This window comes from Oncorhynchus clarkii, chromosome 15 (genome assembly GCF_045791955.1).
Source record: "Oncorhynchus clarkii lewisi isolate Uvic-CL-2024 chromosome 15, UVic_Ocla_1.0, whole genome shotgun sequence".
NCBI classification, from domain to species: domain Eukaryota; kingdom Metazoa; phylum Chordata; class Actinopteri; order Salmoniformes; family Salmonidae; genus Oncorhynchus; species Oncorhynchus clarkii.
This window is the reverse complement of record NC_092161.1, coordinates 24,814,608-24,829,224: the sequence shown is the minus strand read 5'-3', so window position 1 is coordinate 24,829,224 and position 14,617 is coordinate 24,814,608. Positions and strand designations below refer to the sequence as shown.

The following is a 14,617-nucleotide window of genomic DNA, read 5'->3' as shown; positions in this document are numbered from 1 at the left end:
AGTGAAATAAACAAAAGTGAGAAGAAACAAAAACATCTCTCTCTCTCTCTCTCTCTCTATGGGACCTGGGTAAAAGTAGTGCACTATATACAGTATAGGTGCCATTTGGGATGCATCCTTGGTGTGGGGTATCTTACAGCCTCACTCCCCCTCCCCTCAGAACTGCAGTTAGGGTGAGACAGACCTCTCTGTGGGGGTAGTTGTGTGGGTCCTACACCTCACCTGTTCTTTCGTGAAACTAGAGAGCCTAGATGACACCTGTCTGTCACGTGAGTGGCTCTGTCGATAGAGGGATCAATGATTGGTGTAGGGACTGGGGAGGGGACATGGATATGGTGCTAAGGAGAGTGAGAGCTCTCTGGTTTCTATTGCTCCATGGTCAAAAGTAGTGCACTACATAGAGAATAGGGTGCCGTTTGGGGCTTACTCCCAGTTATTTTATTGCCTTTTTCTTAACTGCAAAAATATAGCCCTACACAATTGCAACAAATCATCCTGGACTTTTGATTTGCACAGCACCAATGGCATAATTCCTTAGCAAATGCAGCCAGTATAATGTCGCCTGTATAATGTAGCCAGTATAAATGAGAAATTGCATAATAATTGCACATTACATATTATGTACTATTTGCCAAGGTTGTGGTTATTTGGCCTTTGTTCTGACCAAAATAGTAAACACAGCCAACAAAGTAATTGGTCGACCACCAGTCTGTTCAACAAGGCAACCAAAAAGAAGGCACTGGCCGTTGTTGGCGACCCCCCCCTCTTCACCCCTCAGCTGGAGAGGCTTCCCACTGGCCGGCGGTTCAAAATGCCCATCGCCAAGAAAAACATGTTCAAACATTCCGTCGTTCATTGTGCTGTTGGATGATTAAATGCAAAGTAAGTTGTATCAGTATATGTACTGATCTATCCAGTGCAGTTGGGACAGCGGTCAGTTGTGAGTGAATGTGTTAATGTCCTTTATGTTGGTAGTGGATGTAACATGATGGACTGACTGGTTTAAATGTGTCTGATGTGAGAATGTATGTGATCATTTTTAATGGAAGGCGATGCCAAAGAAACATTTCCATTCTGGATGGGCAATAAAGTTTTATTCTATTTCCACCACAAAGCTACAGGCGTCTTGTTGAACAAGTTGATGAACATCTGATAACAAACAGGACCTTGAACATGTTCCGCACAATATCTAGAGGCTGCTGTGACTCATAGTCACATGATGATGAGTGTGAATAGCTCTCTTCATCTGGGCTACTGTTGTAATGCATGTTGTCCTTACTGTACACAGTGTATGAGCTATTATTTTCCCTAACAAATTAAGAGCCATATTTTTGAATTGTGTGCATTTGCCCTACTTGCTTTAAGTGAGTCATTTTACTCCCTGGGCTATGCTAAGTCAATCTGGTCCTTGCCTAAGATAGCTAGCGTTGGAGTTTTGTGGGTTAGTAGGATGGATACTGAGTATTGTATCATTATTTTTTGCATTGTTTTCACTCTCTCTCCTCAGGTGGAATACTCCTACCCTCCACTCATCCCTGAGGAGGGCCATGACAGCAGCAACCTGCCCGAGGAGTGGAAGTACCTGCCTTTCCTAGCCCTGCCTGACGGGGCACACAACTACCAAGAAGGTACATAGGATGCGTCCCAAATGGCACTCTATTCCCTTTATAGTGCACTACTTTTGACCAGGGCCCATAGGGTGCAATTTGGGATGCACTCAGTCACTTTTGCTTCTTTTCTTTCTTATCTGTCCATCTCTCCCACATTTGTTATTACACTGCTACTGATAGTTTTAACAAAATGTCGAGTGGAACGTTCAACCCCTCTCTTTGCCCCTGCAAGACTGTGTTCTCAGCCAACTTACCTGGTAAATTGATAGCTAAATAAATGAAGTAAAAATAATCTCTGCTGATGAGTCACCATTACCTCAGTGGAAAAATAAACTACATATCTTTGTCATCATGTTTGGCTTCGGCCTTAAAAGGCTACTGCTCATGTTAGAATGCAGAATCAGCAGGAAGGCTGGAAATGATAGTTTAAGCTAGTTATGTAGCCTAGCTGTGGTGCAGTGGATGACTGTGATAGTGTTGCTCTGTTTGGTAGTGTTGCCCTGAGGCCCTCCATCTTGTCAAAGCCTCCTGTTCGTAATATCACTGAGGCCAACAGGCCCGGCTCGTTAGTTAGCACTCATCATGTGATGTGATTTACTTTTGGTCTGCTGTCCTGCCTAGCTTGTTGTGTTGTAGTCAGTTGTACAACTGCAATGTGTCTTCCGCATTGAACCCAACCCCTCTGAAAGAGAGGGAGTGAACAATATTGAAGTACAACTGAACCATAAAAGAAACTTCTCCTTTCGAAAACGTCCTATGTGGCATTGATATGAGTCAGAAACAGTTATTCTAGTGCCAAAATTGACTACAAAGTGTAAATAGGATCATTTTGGTCATAAAGTCACTTGTCCAAAACTGAGATTTGTGAGATAATTAGAAAGTAATTGTATGTCACAGAATGAAGGGTACCATAACACTTTTCCGTTTATTTCAATCCTGGCCACATGCTCACAGTTGGCAGAACCCAAGTAATCATCAATTTGGAGCACAGCTGCCCAGTACCCGATCTTAATGCCCATGGTCAATTTGTATTGTATTTGTATTTATTATGGATCCTCCTCTTCCTGGGGTCCAGCAAAATGAAGGCAGTTTATTCAATTTTAAAAACATTATAATACATTCACAGACCATGTGCCCTCAGGCCCCTACTCCACCACTAACACATATATCCAGTACAAAACCCATGTGTACGTGTGTGTAGTGCGTATGCTATCATGTGTGTATGCATGTGTCTGCCTATGTTTGTGTTGCTTCACAGTCCCCGCTGTTCCAAAAGGTGTTTGTTTTTTTAATCTGTTTTTTAAAATCAAATTTTACTGCTTGCATGAGTTACTTGATGTGGAATAGTAGTCATGTAGTCATGGCTCTATTTAGTACTGTGCGCCTTCCATTGTCTGTTCTGGACTTGGGGACTGTGAAGGGACCTCTTGTGGCATGTCTTGTGGGGTATGCATGGGTGTCTGAGCTGTGCGCCAGTTGTTCAAACAGACAGCTCAGTGCATTCAACCTCTCATAAATACAAGCAGTGATGAGGTCGATCTCTCCTCCACTTTGAGCCAGGAGAGATTGACATGCATATTAGTAATATTAGCTCTATGTGTACATCCAAGGGCCAGCCGTGCTGCCCTCTTCTGAACCAATTGCAATTTCCATAAGTCATTTTTTTGTGGCACCTGACCACACGACTGGACAGTAGCCCAGGTGTGACAAATCTAGGGCCTGTAGGACCTGCCTTGTTGACAGTGCTGTCAACAAAGGTAGAGCAGATTCTTATCATGGACATACTTCTCCCCATCTTAGCTACTATTGTATCAATATGTTTTGACCATGACAGTTTACAATCCAGGGTAACTCCAAGCAGTTTAGTCACCTCAACTTGCTCAATTTCCACATTATTTACAAGATTTAGTTGAGGTTTAGTGAATGATGTGTCCCAAATACAATGCTTTTAGTTTTAGAAATATTTAGGACTAACTTATTCCTTGCCACCCACTCTGAAACTAACTGCAACTCTTTGTTAAGTGTTGCAGTCATTTCAGTCACTGTAGTAGCTGACATGTATAGTGTTGAGTCATCCGCATACATAGGCATTCTGGCTTTCCTCAAAGCCAGTGGCAATTCATTAGTAAAGATTGAAAAATGTAAAGGGCCTAGACAATTGCCTTGGGGAATTCCTGATTCTATCTGGATTATGTTGGAGAGGCTTCCATTAAAGAACACCATCTGTGTTCTGTTAGACAGGTAAGTCTTTATCCACAATATAGCAGGGGGTGTAAAGCCCTAACACAAGTTTTGCCAGCAGAAGACTATGATCGATAATGTCAAAGGCCGCACTGAAGTCTAACAAATCAGCCCCCAAAATCTTTTTATGATCAATATCATCAATTCTCATCCAATCATCAGTCGTTTGTGTAAGTGCTGTGATTGTTGAATGTCATTTTCTATAAGCATGCTGAAAGTTTGTCAATTTGTTTTACTGTAAAATAGCATTTGTATCTTGTCAAACACAATTTTTTCCAAAAGTTTACTATGGGTTGGTAAAAGGCTGAATTGGTAGGCTATTTTAGCCAATAAAGGGGGCTTTAAAATTCTTAGGTAGCGGAATGACTTTTGCTTCCCTCCAAGCATGAGGGCACACGCTTTTCTAATAGGCTTAAATTGAAGATGTGGCAAATAGGAGTGGCAATATCATCCGCTGTTACCCTCAGTCATTTTTCATCCAAGTTGTCAAACCCCGGTGGCTTGTCATTGTTATCAAGACAACAATATTTTTTTCACCTCTTCCACACTAACTTCACAGAATTTAAAATTACAATGCTTGTCTTTCATAATTTGGTCAGTTATGCTTGGATGTGTAGTGTCATCATTTGTTGCTGGCATGTTATGCCTAAATTTGCTAATCTTGCCAATTAAAAAAATCATTAGTGGTTGGCAATATCAGTTGGTTTTGTGATTTAATGAGCCATCTATTTTAATGAATGATGGAGCTGAGTTTTCCTTTTTTCCCAGAATTTCATTTATTAAGGTGCTCCAAAGCTTTTTCTATCATTCTTTATTTCATTTATCTTGGTTTCATAGTGTTGTTTCTTCTTCTTCTTTTTATTCAGTTTAGTCACATGATTTCTCAATTTGCAATAAGTTTGCCAATCGATTGTGCAGCCAGACTTATTTTCCATTCCTTTTGCCTCATCCTTCTCAACCATCATTTTTTCAATTCCTCATCAATCCATGGGGATTTAACAGTTTTTTTTGTTGTCATTTTCTTAATGGGTGCATGCTTATTAGCAACTGGTTTAAGCAATTTCATAAATGTGTCAAGTGCAGTGTCTGTTTGCTCCACATTACACACCACAGACCAACAGATATTCTTTACATCAATAACATACAATAACTTTTGTGGTGATTCCTATGACCTCTTATTCAGTGGGGCAAAAAAGTATTTAGTCAGCCACCAATTGTGCAAGTTCTCCCACTTAAAAAGATGAGAGGCCTGTAATTTTCGTCATAGGTACACTTCAACTATGACAGACAGTGAGAGAGAAGAAATCCAAAAAATCACATTTTTTTTATGATTTTTAATGAATTTCTTTGCAAATTATGGTGAAAATAAGTATTTGGTCACCTACAAACAAGCAAGATTTCTGGCTCTCTTCTTCTTTAAGAGGCTCCTCTGTCCTCCACTCGTTACCTGTATTACTGGCACCTGTTTGAACTTATCAGTATAAAAGACACCTGTCCACAACCTCAAACAGTCACACTCCAAACTCCACTATGGCCAAGACCAAAGGGCTGTCAAAGGACACCAGAAACAAAATTGTAGACCTGCACCAGGCTGGGAAGACTGAATCTGCAATAGGTAAGCAGCTTGGTTTGAAGAAATCAACTGTGGGAGCAATTATTAGGAAATGGAAGACATACAAGACCACTGATAATCTCCCTCGATCTGGGGCTCCAAGATCGGTGAGCAAAAATCCCAGAACCACACGGGGGACCTAGTGAATGACTTGCAGAGAGCTGGGACCAAAGTAACAAAGCCTACCATCAGTAACACACTACGCCGACAGGGACTCAAATCCTGCAGTGCCAGACGTGTCCCCCTGCTTAAGCCAGTACATGTCCAGGCCCGTCTGAAGTTTGCTAGAAAGCATTTGGATGATCCAGAAGAAGATTGGGAGAATGTCATATGGTCAGATGAAACCAAAATATAACTTTTTGGTAAAAACTCAACTCGTTGTGTTTGGAGGACAAAGAATGCTGAGTTGCATCCAAAGAACACCATACCTACTGTGAAGCATGGGGGTGTAAACATCATGCTTTGGGGCTGTTTTTCTGCAAAGGGACCAGGACGACTGACCCGTGTAAAGGAAAGAATGAATGGGGCCATGTATCGTGAGATTTTGAGTGAAAACCTCCTTCCATCAGCAAGGGCATTGAAGATGAAACGTGGCTGGGTCTTTCAGCATGACAATGATCCCAAACACACCGCCCGGGCAACGAAGGAGTGGCTTCGTAAGAAGCATTTCAAGGTCCTGGAGTGGCCTAGCCAGTCTCCAGATCTCAACCCCATAGAAAATCTTTGGAGGGAGTTGAAAGTCTGTGTTGCCCAGCAACAGCCTCAAAACATCACTGCTCTAGAGGAGATCTGCATGGAGGAATGGGCCAAAATACCAGCAACAGTGTGAAAACCTTGTGAAGACCAACTAAGGGTATCTAACAAACTATTGAGAAACTTTTGTTATTGACCAAATACTTATTTTCCACCATAATTTGCAAATACATTTTTTTCTCTAATTTTGTCTGTCATATTTGAAGTGTACCTATGATGAAAATTACAGGCCTCTCTCATCTTTTTAAGTGGGAGAACTTGCACAATTGGTGGCTGACTAAATACTTTTTTGCCCCACTGTACATTATATTAGGCCCAGCCTTTGGAACTTTGGTTTTCCTATATGGCTATTATATTGTGATCACTACATCCGATGGATCTGGATACTGCTTTCAAGAAAATTTCTGCAGCATTAGTAAAGATGTGATCAATACATGTTGATGATTTCATTCCTGTGTTGTTTGTAACTACCCTGGTAGTTTGACTGATAACCTTGAACCAAGTTGCAGGCACAGGTTACAGATTTAAGCTTTTTCTTGAGTGAGCAGCTTGATGAAAGCCAGTCAATATTTAAATCACCCAGAAAATATACCTCTCTATTGATATCACATACATTATCAAGAATTTCACTCATGTTACCCAGATATTGACTGTTAGCACTTGGTGGTCTGTAGCAGCTTTCCACCAGAATGGGCTTTAGGTGACGCAGATTAACCTGTAGCCATATTACTTCAACAGTATTTGACATGAGATCCTCTCTAATCTTTACAGGAATGTGGTTCTTAATATAAACAGCAAATTTGGTTTGACATTCAATATCCCTATGAGGCTAGTTGGGAACCATCAGTAAATTACACAATGTACATGGGACAATATATTTTTAAATGTCAATAGCTCAAATTTCAATTACTTTAAAACCTCAAAGCAACTTTCAATTGTAGAAATTATTCTACAAATATTGAAAGCATATAATGAGACAACTAAAAGGTGTGCAACATAAAAATATTGTCCCGTTTACATTGTGTAATTTATTGACAGTCCCTAACTAGCCCAACAGATCAGCTATCCAAAGTCAAACCCATTTTGCCACAAGGTGCACACCTGATGATTGGAGAAAAAACTTCTCTAGCTTGCTTGCTAGTCTAAGCTACTTCCAGATACAAGACCTAGTTAGTGTTTAAAGTTCAAATCAAATTTATTGGTCACATACACATGACTAGCAGACGTTATTGCGAGTGTAGCGAAATGCTTGTGCTTCTAGTTCCGACAGTGCAGCAATATCTAACAAGTATTATCTAACAATTCCACAATACCTAATACACACATCTATGTAAAGGAATGGAATAAGAATATATAAATATATGGATGGGCAATGTCCGAGCGCATAGGCTAAGGTGCAATAGATAGTATAGAATACAGTATATTAATATGAGATGAGTAATGCAAGATATGTAAACATTTTTAAAGTGGCATTATAAAAGTAGCAAGTGTTCCATTTATTAAAGTGGCCAATGATTTCAAGTCTGTATGTAGGCAGCAGCCTCTCTGTGCTAGTGATGGCTGTTTAACAGTCTGATGGCCTTGAGATTGAGAGACTGAAAAACAGCTTCTGTCTCTGCTTTGATGCACCTGTACTGACCTCGCCTTCTGGATGGTAGCGGGGTGAACAGGCAGTGGCTCAGGTGGTTGTTGTCCTTGATCTTTTTGGCCTTCCTGTGACATTGGGTGCTGTAGGTGTCCTGGAGGGCAGGTAGTTTTCCCCTGGAGATGCGTTGTGCAAACCGCACCACCCTCTCGCTCTCTGGGACCTGGGTAAAAGTAGTGCACTATATAGGGTATAGGTGCCATTTGGGATGCATCCTTGGTGTGGGGTATCTTAGAGCCTCACTCCCCCTCCCCTCAGAACTGCAGTTAGGGTGAGACAGACCTCTCTGTGGGGGTAGTTGTGTGGTTCCTACACCTCCACCTGTGCTTTCGTGGCACTAGAGAGCCTAGATGACACCTGTCTGTCACGAGAGTGGCTCTGTCGATAGAGGGATCAATGATTGGTGTAGGGACTGGGGAGGGGACATGGATATGGTGCTAAGGAGAGTGAGAGCTCTCTGGTTTCAATTGCTCCATGGTCAAAAGTAGTGCACTACATAGAGAATAGGGTGCCGTTTGGGGCTTACTCCCAGTTATTTTATTGCCTTTACTGAACTGCAAAAATATAGCCCTACACAATTGCAACAAATCATCCTGGACTTTTGATTTGCACAGCACCAATGGCATAATTCCTTAGCAATGTAGCCTGTATAATGTAGCCTGCGGTTGTGGGCGGTGATACAGTTGCCGTGTACTAGGCGGTGATACAGTTGCCGTGTACCAGGCGGTGATACAGCCCGACAGGATGCTCTCAATTGTGCATCTGTAAAAGTTTGAGGGTTTTAGGTGACAAGCCACATTTCTTCAGCCGCCTGAGGTTGTAGAGGCGCTGTTGCGCCTTCTTCACCACGCTGTCTGAGTGGGTGGACCATTTCAGTTTGTCAGTGATGTGTATGCTGAGGAAAGTTATCTGGAAGGGTGAGTGACTGTAACTGTGTATTGTTTTGGCAGAACGCTTCCCATGTTCGAACACATACACAAAAGACATCCACATCAAAGCACCCCTCCAAAATGCAAATCTCATTCTGTCGCATTTCCTAATGAGGAGAATTGGTACCGAGGCTAAATCAGGAAGTTCAGCCCCCCCTTTAAGAAGTTTGTTATAGCCATTGAATTAGAATCTCATTCTTGTTCTGTGGTTATAGACCTACATACAGCTTTAGGAGACGGAGTATTAGCCTAATTACACTCCCAATATTTTTCAGTCCTCAGCTATTTCACACTATAGGCCCAGTGTGTGTGTATGTTTGTTCAGTGGCTGCTTGCTTGAAGGATGCAAATAAACCCTCTGTGACGCAGTAGATTTTATTACTGAGTGATTCTGCTGCAGTGCAGTCAGGCTATAAAAGCAACAGCATCAACAACACGAGACAGACTCGTGCATGTGATGGCAGAGTTCATGGGAGCAGAGCTGAGCTTAGTGCTGCTGGGGGGGGGGGGGAATGCACAAGGCAGTACAGCTGTGGCCCATCCTGACTGCTTGGCCCATCCTGACTGCTTGGCCCATCCTGCCTGCCTGGCCCTGCCTGCTTAGTCACTCGCTGGCCTTGTAGAGATGTGATGGGTTGTTGGTTGCTGCTGTGTTCCTGTAGCTATCGGAGTCAGCCTTACAACATTCGAAAACCACTCCCTCATCATCATGGGCGTTGGTCCAGATGCGACCCAATCTTTTCTCATCAAATCGAATTCATTTCCATTGCTCCTTGTATCCACATACAATCCACATTAGACAAGGGATAACCATTTCCTCCTTTTTATGTTGTCCTCTTGATGCTCTTATTAGCTTTATGTAACTGTAATAACTGTCAAATGCTTGGAATCTCTTATCGGTTTATTGAAGTCACAGATAGTTAGTTCAGTTATATTTTAATGCAACAACAACAACAGATGTTCAGTCTACTGTGTAATTTGAATGATTGTTGCATGCTTGATTGGCCAACTAACAATCAGCCTAATTAAATAGAGAGAACAGTAACGGTCCAGAGATGTTATATGTAATTAAATGTTTACATTTAATCAACTTTGGCAGATGCTTTTATCCAGAGCGACCTACAGTCAGTGTAGTTAACTAGCCTAAGGTTTGTAGGAACAACAACCACACATCATTCATTGCAAGAAGATCCTTCTAGGAAATAGCCACTAAATAGCCGTTGATGTTTTGTTTTTCAGACACCGTGTACTTTCACCTCCCTCCTTTCAGTGGAGCAGATATGAAGTGTGTGTATGGAGTCTCCTGCTATCGCCAAATAGAGGCTAAGGTTGGTTCCCCCTCATGGCACTTTAATATTCAAGAGACACAACTATTCGTGTCTTCTGCTGTTTGCGGGCTGTTTGCGGGCTGTTTGCGGGCTGTTTGCGGGCTGTTTGCGGGCTGTTTGCTGACTGTTTGCGAGCTGTTTGCTGACTGTTTGCTGACTGTTTGCTGACTGTTTGCGGACTGTTTGCGGACTGTTTGCGAGCTGTTTGCTGACTGTTTGCTGACTGTTTGCTGACTGTTTGCGGACTGTTTGCGGACTGTTTGCGGACTGTTTGCGGACTGTTTGCGGACTGTTTGCTGACTGTTTGCTGACTGTTTGCTGAGTGCCATTAGGTGTAGGCCTCAAAACGTTGGTTGTTTTTCCTTTTCAGTCCCTGAAGGTCCGACTGGCTGACGTCACCAGGGAGACGGTCCAGAAGAGCGTGTGTGTCCTCAGTCGAGTGGTGAGTCGGCTAACACGTGACAAGGTTGTGAGAGAGGAAGGAAGAGGTCTAGAAGCATGGGGAGATGGGAGTGCCTGCCTCGGTCCTGTTTTAATATGTTTAACTAGGCAAGTCAGTTAAGAACAAATTCTTATTTACAATGATGACCTACTGGGGAACAGTGGGTTAACTGCCTTGTTCAGGGGCAGAATGACAGATTTTTACCTTGTCAGTATCCCCAGGATACTCCTGTTTGTCTGATGACGTGTGTTGGCGGTTTGAGACTGGGGGTTGGGGCTGGGGGATCTCTCTGGGAAAAGGTCTCCTGGAGCACTCTGACTTTGTCCCAAATGGCATCCTATTCCCTATTTTATTTATTTATTTTATAATAATAATACACTACATAGGGAATAGGGTGCCATTTGGGACGAGGCCTGCGACCCCTGTGGGTCAGTGGACAGCTCCCATAATTCACAGTTATGGAACAGCTGACAAGGCAGGAAGGGGCACGCTTCCTTGGGTAATGAGAGCTGGTATGGTGGAGGAAACACCAGAATCATAAAACTGTGTAGGCCGTTTTAAATCCTTTTCCAGGATAAGTCATTAGAATTTAGTTTTTTTATTAATCTTGTCACCAAAACTGTGTTTATAGTGTGTATACTGTAAATCCCCACTTGGCTCATTGCGCTCTAGCGACTCCTTGTGGCGGGGCGGGGGGCTTGCTGGCTATTTCTGGTCAGGACTAAGAGAAGTTGGTTCGCTGCCTCACATAAACAAACTGACAGGTGCTAATCACCCCACACTAGACCGGGCTGACTGCCCTCACTCACTCACTGATGAGTGTTTCTCTCCTCTTCCTCCTCAGCCTCTGTACGGTCTTCTCCAAGCTAAACTACAGCTCATCACACACGCCTACTTTGAGGAGAAAGACTTCTCACAGATATCCATATTGAAAGTGAGTGTTTTCAGAGTTTTGAATCACAAAGGCTTGAATCACTTTCTTCTTTGATTTGTGACCTTTTGTGTTTATGAGACATTGAACTTAGAACCTTAACTTCTCTCTCTCTCTCGCTCCCTCTCTGACTGTCTCTCTTTCTGTCTCTTTTTTTTCTCCTTCTCTCTCCCTCTCTGACTGTCTCTCTTTCTGTCTCTTTTTTTTCTCCTTCTCTCTCCCTCTCTGACTGTCTCTCTTTCTGTCTCTTTTTTTTCTCCTTCTCTCTCCCTCCATCTGTAGGAGTTGTATGAACACATGAACGGTTCTCTGAGAGGAACGGCTCTGGAGGGATCACAAGTGTTCCTGGGTAAAATTGTCCTGCTATTCTATCTGGCTCCAACAATAGGTGCATTGCAAATTACACCTTATTCCCTATTTAGGCTGCCATTTTGGGGACACAGACCAGGGCTGTGGAGCATGTCAGTCTCTCACTCGCAATCTGCTCTCACTAAAATGGCTGCTGTTGAATGATCCTGTCTGTGGTGTCTGTCCTAGATTAGCCATAGAAATCTGTCAGTCAAGTGTGTTATTGTGACACTTGTTATGGTGTTCAGATCAGCTTACAGAAAGAGGACTGTCCTATTTAAGGATGTCTTCAGTCTTCTTTTTTGTGTGACATTGAGTAATGCCCCAAAACATTTGGTGTGTGTTCCAAATGGCGCCCTATTCCCTATATAGTGCACTACTTTTGACCAGGGCCCATAGAGCTCTGGTAAAATAAAACACTATATAGGGTGCCATTTGGGACGTCAATTCACACGTATGATAAATGTCCTCCTTCATGCAAATGTCACGTTCTTGATGTACACATTTTCTCCCGACAGGTATGTCACCAAGAGATTTAATACTGCACTTTCGACACAAGGTAAATTCATGTTTTTTGAGGCCATCAAATGGCTTGTAAACATCTAGATTGCGTACCAAATGGCATTCTGTTCCCTATGTAGTGCACTACTTTTGACCTGAGTGCCTTGAACTGAGCCCTATGTACCCTGGTCAAAAGTAGTGCCCTATAAAGGAATAGAGTGTACCCTGCCCAGATTGTGGTTAGTCGTTGTGGTGCTGTTGACATGCTTCTTCTCTCATTCACCCACTTAGGTTCTTATTCTCTTCAAACTGATTCTGCTGGAGAAGAAGGTGAGGATTTCAATTAAACCTATCCATCTATCATCACAATGGGGAATTACTCTGGGCATGTGAGTCATCAACAACAACATGACAGCATATCATAAATGACACCCCACACGGTGACTTTATAGCAAGATAGCACCGCGTCAGTAATCGTCATCATACCACAAGACATTGCCCGCATAACTCCCTCTAGGGGTTTGTAGTCAGAATTTATGGCCTTACTGTTTGTGTGTCTCTCTGTGTGTGTTTCCTATTCCAGGTGCTGTTCTACGTATCTCCAGTCAACAGACTGGTAGAAGCTCTGATGACTGTACTGTCACTGTTCCCAGGTGAGCACCAGCATAGCGGTCCTATCATTATGATTCTACATATTCTACTCTTAGTTTTTCCTCTGGAGTGTTTGTTTCTTCTTCATCGTGGGGGTTCAAAGGTCAAACCTCATCTTGTGTGTTCATTCCTCTAGGCATGATAGAACACGGCCTGGCCGACTCGTCCCACTACCAGCCCAAGAGCAGTGTCTCAGACGACATCAGCCTGCTGGAGTGTGTGTCGGGGGCTGAGGAGTTTGTCTCTGTCTCTGTCACTGACATCACCAATGCTACCCTGGAGCTGGTAGGGGAGGAGGGTTTCGGTGAGAACCAGACTACCACCACCTCCACGGAGGCCTCGCAGCGGACAGCCTCCCCCTCAGACACTTCCACCCCAGCTGGGGCAAGCACAAACCTCAAGCCCCCCTCCCGTACCTCCCCAGACTCGTCAGAGAGCGACTGGGAGACACTGGACCCTAGCGTGCTGGAGGACATTCCAAAAGACTCTGAGACAGGGGGTTTAGGTTTGGGCGCGGAGCACCCAGAAACGTTTGACCCAGAGCCAGGTGTCCCCATCACAGTTCAGCCCCAGGGCCAGTCAGCAGGGCAAGGGGGGCAGGTGGCTGTCACTCAGGGCCTAGTGTCAGGCCTGGAGGAGGACCAGTATGGACTGCCACTTGCCATCTTCACCAAGGTATGTTTTTTTTTTAGGGTGTTTTGACTTTATATTGATTGATGGATGAGAATATGAGATGGGGTGATGTATGAGATGGGGAGATGGATGAAAATATGAGATGGGGAGATGGATGAAAATATGAGATGGGGAGATGGATGAAAATATGAGATGGGGAGATGGATGAAAATATGAGATGGGGAGATGGATGAAAATATGAGATGGGGAGATGGATGAAAATATGAGTTGGGGAGATGGATGAAAATATGAGATGGGGAGACGGATGAAAATATGAGATGGGGAGATGGATGAAAATATGAGATGGGGAGACGGATGAAAATATGAGATGGGGAGATGGATGAAAATATGAGATGGGGAGATGGATGAAAATATGAGTTGGGGAGATGGATGAAAATATGAGTTGGGGAGATGGATGAAAATATGAGTTGGGGAGATGGATGAGAGTATGAGATGGGGAGATGGATGAGAGTATGAGATGGGGAGATGGATGAGAATATGAGATGGGGAGATGGATGAGAGTATGAGATGGGGAGATGAATGAGAGGAATAAAACACAGAAAGGGAGTGGTGGAATGAGGGGATCGAACCACTGCCTCCAGGTTCATGTGTGGAGCGGCAACACTATGATTAGACCAGCCTCTAACCAAGTTATGTTGGACTGTTCCACTAGGAAAAGGCCAACACTGCATGGGATACTATTAAGAATGGGGGGGGGGTACAAATTGAGGTAGTGGCAGAAATCAAACTACTAGGGGTGCAGTTAGACAACTGCTTATCATGGTCATCTCAAATAACTCATCTATGTAAAAAATATATATATATATATATTAAAACAACATGCATGATCAGAAGGATAGCTAAATATTTACCAGGAAAGATTCTTAAGCAAATAACACAAGCATTAATTGAGAGTCAGGTGAACTACTGTTCGGTGGTCTGGGGAAATGCATC

At 43.2% G+C, this 14,617-nt stretch overlaps 1 protein-coding gene across 1 annotated transcript in view; it reads left to right on the top strand.

Moving 5' to 3' along the window:
- LOC139367094 (late secretory pathway protein AVL9 homolog) overlaps positions 1-14,617 on the top strand; it is a 34,217-nt gene that overhangs the window by 3,205 nt on the left and 16,395 nt on the right. Inside the window, exons 2-10 of the mRNA XM_071105135.1 lie at positions 1,508-1,628; positions 10,030-10,118; positions 10,489-10,560; positions 11,405-11,494; positions 11,774-11,840; positions 12,358-12,398; positions 12,632-12,670; positions 12,924-12,993; positions 13,128-13,666. Of these exons, the coding sequence (XP_070961236.1) occupies positions 1,508-1,628; positions 10,030-10,118; positions 10,489-10,560; positions 11,405-11,494; positions 11,774-11,840; positions 12,358-12,398; positions 12,632-12,670; positions 12,924-12,993; positions 13,128-13,666 (1,128 nt within the window). The remainder of the gene's footprint in view (positions 1-1,507; positions 1,629-10,029; positions 10,119-10,488; positions 10,561-11,404; positions 11,495-11,773; positions 11,841-12,357; positions 12,399-12,631; positions 12,671-12,923; positions 12,994-13,127; positions 13,667-14,617) is intronic.